The sequence below is a fragment of the Lipotes vexillifer genome, unplaced genomic scaffold (assembly GCF_000442215.2).
Source record: "Lipotes vexillifer unplaced genomic scaffold, Lipotes_vexillifer_v1.1 scaffold216, whole genome shotgun sequence".
Lineage (NCBI taxonomy): Eukaryota > Metazoa > Chordata > Mammalia > Artiodactyla > Lipotidae > Lipotes > Lipotes vexillifer.
Genome location: NW_006779100.1, coordinates 1,537,873 through 1,546,868, shown reverse-complemented (window position 1 = coordinate 1,546,868; position 8,996 = coordinate 1,537,873). Strand labels below are relative to the sequence as shown.

Here is an 8,996-nt window from a genome sequence, read left to right as displayed (position 1 = left end):
TATTCATCTGTAAATAGTTTGTGTAAAATTTGACAGAAAAGTATATTTACTACACTGTAAATACCTGTGATGATATATTGTATTATTTTGCTTTTTTGTAAAGCAGTTAGTTGCTGTACATGGATAACAAACAAAAATTTGATTATTCTCGTGTTGGTACTGTTAACTTCTCCCTGCGACTGCGTTACATCATTTAAAGAAAATGCTGTGTATTGTAAACTTACGCTGTATGTGATAACTTCCTCTCTTTTCCATTCAGGCCCAAACTTTGGCAGTTCCCTTGTCTACAACTTCATTAATATTGTAAGCAGTTGTACGCCAGCAGGAGAAATGCTGCCCAACAGACAAAATCTACCATTGTAGGGGAAAACTGTAGAAATCCATTTCAGATCATTGTTGTTCCCGTCCCATTTTCCTCCCTGTGTATGTACTCCTCCCCTTTTTTTTAAGTAAAATGTAAATTCAATCTGCTCTAAGATGTGGGGAGTTATTTAATTTCTTCACATGCATCAGCTCTGTTTTCTCACTTCCCCGCACTCCTCCCTGATCTTTTGAAACATTAAGGCCAGTTCCTTTCTTTTAAGGATGTCTTAGGTTCTCCTCAAACCACCGTCACCACCCCCGCTCCATGGGAAGGACCTTTCTATTTCCAGAACCTCTCTAAACGAAAGGTAAAATAATTTTGGTGAAATGTGTAGGGGAGAAAAAAGTTTCCCTTGAGCCTCCTAGGGTCTCTGGCTGAGTCTGAAAATTAAACTGATTAATAGGAGAAAAGCACACACATTTATTTAATATAAATTTTACATGACACAGGAGCCTTCAAAAAGAGATGAGAAGACCCGAAAATTCAGTTAAGCCTGAGTATTTCTATCCTAGGGTTAACGAAGAGTGAGCATTTGTGTAAAAATCTGATAGGTCAGAGACTATGAGGTAAGTGCGGTGAAGTGGGGGAAACCTAGCAAGGCCTGTCCGAATTTTCGAAGTCCCTCTGTCTTGTCTTCAGAGATAAGGATGCTCCTTTCCTCCGGGGTTAGGGAGGGCGCCTGTCAAGTGAAGGTTTTATGACCTGTTTCCAGGAGAGGACGGCAGGGGAAAGGTCAGAGAAACCTTCCTGCTTCTGCCATTTCCTCAAGCTCCTTCAAGGTGCCATATTTTGAGGTCACATGTCCTGAACCCCATCAAATACTTTCTTAGGGCCTGCCAAACTGAGGGGTGACTCCGTTCTCTGGGTTAAGGTGACTTTAGTTCTTTTAAAATGAGCAGTCAGAAATGCCAGGACACCCCGAGATCAACCAGAGGGCATACATTAGGAGCCCACAATTCCCTCCAGCTCTCAGCTCTCCCCAACAGAACCTTCCCGGGCACAGCATGTGTAAACACTGTCAGACGCTTTCCATGGCTCCACTGCTGGGAGTTTTACCATTTTCTTCACCCCATTATGTGGGCAGCTCCCAGATGGAGAAAGAATGCAGCCTAGACCCTGTGGGCAGGACAGAGCTGATGCATACGAGGGCAACAGCGTCTGGTATGTTAGACAAAGGGCTAAAAACCGTGAAGCAGACACCTGCAGGGCTGAGGCAAGTGCTGGTCTGTTTACGGAAAGACTGAGAAAGCGGAGGAAACTCACCTGGAGAGCTTGCCGGCGCTCTGGGCTCTGGGCCAGACCTCCGAGGCAGAGTGTGCATACTCTCCAGGGGTGGGGTCCTGGGAGGGAGGGAGGGAAAGAAAGAGCCTGTGGGGGGTGTTGGTGTGGCTGTAAAGCTTCAGGTGAGTTCTCTGGGCACCAGGCTTAAAGACCGCTGAAAATTCAAGTACAATTGACCCTTGAACAGTGGAGTTTGAACTGCAAGGGTCCACTTACACACAGATGTTTTTCAGTAGTAAATACTTCTGCTTCACAGTCCGTGGTTGGTTGAATTCAGGGATGCAGAGGGGACCGACTATACATTATATGCCACCTTGTTCAAGGGTCAACGATACTGCAAATAGCTATCTTTCCCCTCCAGGCTGAAGTGTCATAATCAAAGTAGGGATGCCTTTGAATGGTCACCTCTCCATCTCTGGACAGTAAGCTCCTTGAGAACATTGACAATATCATCCACCGTATCATCCACCCTGTGCCCATTTTTGCCTGCACAGTTTTGCTTTCTGGGACAGTCCAGGCCAGTCTGGCAATTTTGAACTGTCTGGCCAGAAAAGTTTATCCCCAGGGGGGTTTGGGTAGGGTGGAAACATGCTGGAAGAATAGTAAAAACTTAACCTACAACAAAGAGGTATCATCGCAGTGTTCCTTTTTCCAGAAAAAAGTAGCCCATCCCTCACCCCCATGCCCCAAGTGGTGGCCAGCATCTGTAACACTTGCCCTCACCCCTCGTTCTCCCTTGATTTCTATCCGTGAAACTTAGCCCGCACGCTGCACGCCAGAACGCACAACGGCATCCAAACTCTCTCAAGGGCAGTTGCCCCGAGTAACATGCCAGGCCTGTCTTCATTAGAGAGTCAGTCTTCTTACTGAAGTAAGTTCCACTTAAGACCCTTTTAGCTGCCAGTTTAAAAGAAGCCGTTTCACAATGTTGATTATGTTTCTGTAAATATTAGGCCACACTACAGCAACGTAGTCCCCGTTTGTTTGAATCTCTCACACTTGGTTCTTTTAAAAGTACTGGCTAATGGTAAGTGGATATTTCATAATGTTAATGTGGAATTGTAATTTTAGTAGATTTGGCTTTTTTTAAAGTACCTTCTAAAAATCCATTTATATCCTGTAATATGTACATATGTACATACACCACATACATGTATATATGCATACTTAAAATTTCCAAAGACGCATCATTTAAATTGGCCCAATTTAAATTGGGCCAAATTTTTCTAGGTCCTTTACCATGTGTTTATGCTGTGAGTCAAGCTAGTCACGATAAAGAGAATCCTGTGGGGTTAGAGTTCAGAACATCCCCCATAGGGGCCACTTCCTCCGTATAAAATAGGAACGTCACATCGGAATCTTAGTAGGGCCCCTTCCTGATCAGAGGTTCAGAGAGCATTCCCCAACTTAAATATGTTTAAACAAAGAAAATGTCAACAGAGGTAACCTCATCTGATTCATTTGTCAAAGAAATGTTTTCAGTTACTACAATTGTGCCAAGCCCTTTGCCAGGCATCGCAGATGCCAAAAAAGAAGAAAGCTTGGTCTCTGCCCTGTGCGAGATCACAATTTAGTGGGGGAAACAGCCACGTAACCAGTGAGCACAGTGTCCAAGGTGTGGACCAGTGACTGGCAGGTTCGATGACTGAGGAGCTGGGTCCTGAAAAATGACCAGGAAGTGTGTCCAGGTGGATATGTCCACTGAGCAGTTGAAAATAGGATTATGGAGTCTTGAATGTATAGGGGGTACCTGAGGCTGGGGGTGACCTGGCCCAGAGAGAATGCATCCGGGCAGAAAGCAGTGCACCAGAGAGGAGACTGGCTCGTTCTGTTCTTATTTTCCTCCTTTCGTCCCACTTTGGGAAATGCGCCCTGATTTTGTACATCTAAAAACTCCATGAAGGCTTGCCTTAGCCCCAGAGAGCAAAAATAAGGGTACTCTCTATCTTTGAGTCTGGCCCAAAGTCAATAGAGGATGAGAAATAGATGGCGAGGGATGCTCCCTCACCAACTTGATAATTTGCGGATGGAAGGCAGAAAGGAATTAGGTCGTGTATGCCTTAAGCAAAAGCAGTACCACCACTCGCCATATACTCATGTCTAGGATTCTACAGGAGGCCAAAAAAAAATTTTTTTCATTAAAATACTGAGTCTTGGGCTTCCGTGGTGGCGCAGTGGTTGAGAGTCAGCCTGCCGATGCAGGGGACACAGGTTCGTGCCCCGGTCCGGGAAGATCCCACATGCCGCGGAACGGCTGGGCCCGTGAGCCATGGCCGCTGAGCCTGTGCGTCCGGAGCCTGTGCTCCGCAACGGGAGAGGCCACAACAGTGAGAGGCCCGCGTACCGCAAAAAAAAAAAAAAATACTGAGTCTTTTTAAGCTTACAGTATTCATTCATTCATCCATCAGACATTTATTGGGCCCCTTGTTTTCAGTGAACTCCAGCTTCAGCACCTCTTGGAAATGCTCTCTGTTCTCCCATGGGCTGCACTGAGAGCCTTTCTCTTGGTCCTGTAACAGCTTCTCGTTACAAGGCTGTGATCATCAACTGTTCATGTCTCCCTGGTTAGACTCTGGGCCTCCAAATACAGGGAGTATGCCTTGTTCAAGGAGCTGGATAGATGGTTGTTGAATAACACCTAAGGCTCTATGCTATCAGGAAACTATACAAATAGAATAGAAAAAAAGACCCCGTTCACAATATCAAAAATCCCTACCAAAATGGAGACGGCCTGTGTAATAAAGACCTGTTGAAAACGAATCCAGACTTTGAGACTTCACACATCAGGAAAGTTTCGAAAATGTATTTTGTCAATTTATGCATATAGAAAACAAAAAATTCCAGGAACAGTCTTTTTATAATGGGGCATCTCAACCCCAAAAAGAGTAGGGCAAGAGGGGCTCACCGGAGGAGAAATAGTTCTTGAAGAGGACTTAGTTTTGTTTTATGGAAGGTCACTGTGTTGTCCCTACTTTCTTCCCGTTGCTGCTGATTCAGTCCACGTGGCGTCACTCAGCAAACAGGCATGTGAGGGCCGCGGGCTGTAAGGAGAGGAGTAAATGGAGAGACAGCCCACGGTTCTGGATGGGAAGGAGCAGAGTGCCAGTTGCTCCCAAACTAATCACTGAGTCCACACAATTCCAATCAAGACCCCTACAAGAAGAGAGTGTGTATCCAAACAAAATGATCCTAGGGTTTACCTTACAAAATAGACAAGAAAGCATGGCTAAGAAAAAAGAAAAAAAAAAAGAGCATACATAGGAACTTCCCTTACTAGATAATAAAACACACATTTTTAAATATTTACAACTGTGATGATGGTAATTAGACTAGGTAAATAGAATGGAAAAGACAGAAAGTTCCGGATTATGTTATGGTGTTAAAAAAAAAAATATATATATATATATATATATATCACCAGTGGCCCCCAAATTTCATTGGCTTAAAAACCACAAAAGCTTTCTCACCCTGCTACGTGTCCATCACTCACTGGCAGGGGGACTCTGCTCACCGCAGTTTCTCGGGCCCCAGAGACTGATCAGCCACCGCAGCAAATGACAGAGGGAAGGAGAGCTGAGACAGCGCCACCCAGTTGCCTCTGGAGTGATGGAGACGGTCCATAGCTGAACGGTCCCATACATGGCCACAGCCACACGGGGCTGTCAGACCCTTGAAATGTGGGTACGGAGACTGAGGAGCTGACTTTTAAATTTTAAATTAGGGGTAAATAGTTACAGGCAGCTAGTGGCTACCAGATTGAGCAGCCCAGAATCTGGAGGGTCTCAGATTAGCAGTTAAAGGCCGGAGAGCAGATGTGCAGTCACTTCTCACAGTCACAGCCAGAACTTGCCGCACAGCTCCACAGAGTCACAAGGGTCAGAAAGAGCTTATCCTCTTCCAAAAGAAGGAGAGCCGGAGATGCTGGCCAAGAACATTTACCCCCACAACAGGGAAGGACTTTGTACGCCTGAAAGCGGTGGAAGAAACCCTAAAGCTTACGCTCGACTACCTAACCCATAAAATATCCCCATGTCCAAAAAAAAAAAAAAAAAAAAAAAAAAAATCACACCCAAATTTAAAGGCCAAATAACAGGGAGACTGTTCTAATTATAGGGTTCCTAAGAATCGATTTTAAGAAAAGACCCAAGCAGAAAAGAAAAATGGGCAAAGGACATAACGGCTAATCCACAGAAATGAAATACTGTACCACTTGCTAATTACTGTAGGATGCAAAAGGTCATCACGCTCAATAGTAAACAACAACAACAACAAAAATGCTAACTTGAAATACCATCATCACCTGTAAAATGAGCAAAGATGTATTTAGTACTCGGTGCTGGTCCAGAGTGTGGTGTGATGGACTTGCTCCTGCACTTGACCTCATCCTTCTGCATCATTAGCCTTAAACATGTCCACACCATTTGCCCCAATAATATTATGTGCAGGGATCTAGTCTAGAGAAATAAGTGATCAGAGAGCTAAGACTTTCATCAAAGCATTATTTATAATATCAAAACACCCGGAGACAACCAAAACATCTGGAGACAACACCTGGATGATTTTTTGGCTAAGTCATCTATATTCATCCAGCACTTTCTGGAAGCTAACAGGGCTTCCTTATGCACCCTTTAAGAATGGGTTTAAAGAATAATACTTAAATTTGGGAGGAAACTGCCAATAGAATCAAGGGACTAAGAACTGCATCTGAGAGTAGATCCCCAATCATGTAAAATATCTATGTATTTTACACATAAGAAACTATAGTTATACATAGGAAAAAGATGAATAACTATGTATGGTTAATTTTTGTTTATTTGTCTATATTTTATTACCTTTTTACATTGAGCATTATTTAAAAACAAAAGTTGTTTTTAAGAGGCGAAGATGATGCCGACTTTCAGTTCTACTAAAAAGGTATTCGTAATAATGGAACTTATTCAGGCATTAAATTAACAACTACCATCGCTTCGATGCTTTTTACCTTAGTCTTTTTCCTTTTATCAAAAGGTAGCTTTTAACTAATTCAGATTCCAGGGAGCTGGGTTTTTCTTCTTTCTCCAGGGGCATAATTTTGTACCTGGTTTAGAGCAGTTCTGGGGACACACCTGCTGACTCCATGGACCCCAAGAGAGCACACTGGCCACCACCGGCCCTTCACTATGACTTTATTACTTCTGCTCACAGCTTACAATCTTTCACAGTTAACAAGGCTGATTGGAAATGGTCCTGGAGCTCACGAAGCTCTCGGGCTATTAAGGGGCCTATAAATCTGCGTAGCTGTGTGCACTGCACCGTGAAGGTTGTGCACGCTGACTACAGTCCAGTCATTTTCCTCAGCTCTTAGGGCTTCCAGGCACTGGCTGCCTGTCCCTATTCTCCTCCCACTGCTCTGACAGCACTTCCCCCACCTGCCTCCTCACCCTCAGCTCTCTACCCTGCAAGTGTTTTCCTGAACTTTCTCATCTATGAACACTACGTGAAGCGACTCTAATTCATCGTCACCACTTCACCTCCTCCCTCCCCTCCAGACCTGGATAGCCAACCACCTAATGGCAGCTCTTCACCTCTGCACAGGATTTCCAGTGCACTTCCTCCTGGGCCCCTGCCTTGGCCAATGGCACCACCATCCCCAACAATGCACCTGAGCTAGAACACTGGGAATTATCCTTAATTCCTCCCCACTCCCCACCCATCCCCACCACCACACTGGATGGTCACCAAATTATACTGATTGTGCCTTCTGAAATTCCTTCACCATCCCCATTACCTCCCTGCCCATTCAGGGGCCCAGCTCGTTGGCCTGTTTACAAGGGTCTCTAGCACGACCCACTGTCCCCGGTGTAGCACATTCTAACCCATCATAGGTGCAGCCAGGACATACTTCAAAGGCTTCCTTCTCACCACGAACACACAGACGAAGTCCAAAGTCCTCACCAGGATACGCAAGGCCATCATTTGACCGCTACCTGTCTTTTCAAGCCCATCTCCTGCTCCAACCCACTCTAGCTCCAGCCATTCCAAGCTCCTCAGCTGGGAGAGCAAGCACTGAGAGGACGGACCGTTACACATATAACCTAAGTATCACCGGTCCCCTCCTTCCTCTGCTCTTGTTTTCAACCCAAACTCACCCTGAAACGTGGCCTGGCATCTCCTACACACTGAAGAATCCACTTGCACAAAACTTTACTGAAGGCTTTACAGGGAGGTACAGAGGGGGTTTTCAACCCACAGTCAGCACCTTACAGATCCTCCTAGAGACATGGCACCTTCAGGGCCCATCACTGCCTGGTGGGAGGGATTTCTTCTTTATTGGCCTCTGCGCATGCGCGGTGGCTTTTCTCATGGTGATTCAGATTTGTTCCAGCTTCTCCCCTCAACACGAGTCCTGAGAATGGGATGTTTTGCTTCCTTGGATCTCGTGATGCTCCTGTGTGTGGGGCCTATGCAGACATCATTTCCTCCTGGGGGAGCCTACCTTGTCTTCCAAGAGACACCCCCCCCCTTCCCCCCGCCCCGAAGGGCCATCTCCAGCAAGACTTTCTTCTTGGGCCATTCTCCCTGCTCCCTCAGCAGCTTACATCTCTCCTGGGGGGTTGAGCACTGTGGGTTGTTGGCTGGCTCCTTATTAATCTCACCCCAGGTCCCTAGACTCCTGGGGGAGTCTGTGTGACAACTTATGTCCCTGGTGCCTTGCCGTGGGCCTGGCTCTTATGGAGTCTTCAAATCCAGGTGGCTTTAGTTAATAAGTCCTGTCTAAACATTATGTGCCAGGAAAAAAAAAAAAAATCTCTACCATTTACATCCAGGATGGCGCTCGGAAGAGGCCTAGAATTTCCTTGGGAATTCCCCAGAACCCACAAGAAAATGAGCTCTGTGAAGGGAGAGAAATTTTCCATCTTGTTCACTGATGTATCCCCAGAGCCTAGAACAGGGCTTGGCACGTAGTAGACGCTCAATACCTATTTGTCAAGAGAATGAGTCTAGGAAAGAAACGCTGCTTCTAAGGAGTGATCTTAAATTTTAAAACCTCCCTTGAACAGCAGGGGGCGCGGGAGAATCGGGCCTGTCCCGGGGGAGGAGGATCGACGGAGTCGCGGAGCCCTCCCTCTCTGCTGCTTTGCTTCCTCCGGCTGGCGTCCTGCTGGAGACCCCTCTAAACACTGCACCTCAGTTTGTTTCTGAGAATCCTGTGGAGGGCTTCACCCCAAGGTCACCAAGCCGTGCACCCGTGCGTTGTCCTTGTTGGAGAGGTTCCCAGGAGGAAGACCTTGGCCTCTGCACTGCTAAATCTCAGTGATCCTGGCTTGTTCGGCCCCGCCGGCACCGCAGCCCCCAGCCCCTGCTCCCTCCC

At 46.2% G+C, this 8,996-nt stretch overlaps 1 protein-coding gene across 1 annotated transcript in view; it reads left to right on the top strand.

Annotated features, from left to right (window-relative positions):
• The first annotated feature begins 1,368 nt into the window (after positions 1–1,368).
• RAB11FIP4 (RAB11 family interacting protein 4) overlaps positions 1,369–8,996 on the top strand; it is a 124,130-nt gene continuing 116,502 nt past the window's right edge. Inside the window, exons 1-2 of the mRNA XM_007452463.1 lie at positions 1,369–1,525; positions 8,686–8,873. Of these exons, the coding sequence (XP_007452525.1) occupies positions 1,369–1,525; positions 8,686–8,873 (345 nt within the window). The remainder of the gene's footprint in view (positions 1,526–8,685; positions 8,874–8,996) is intronic.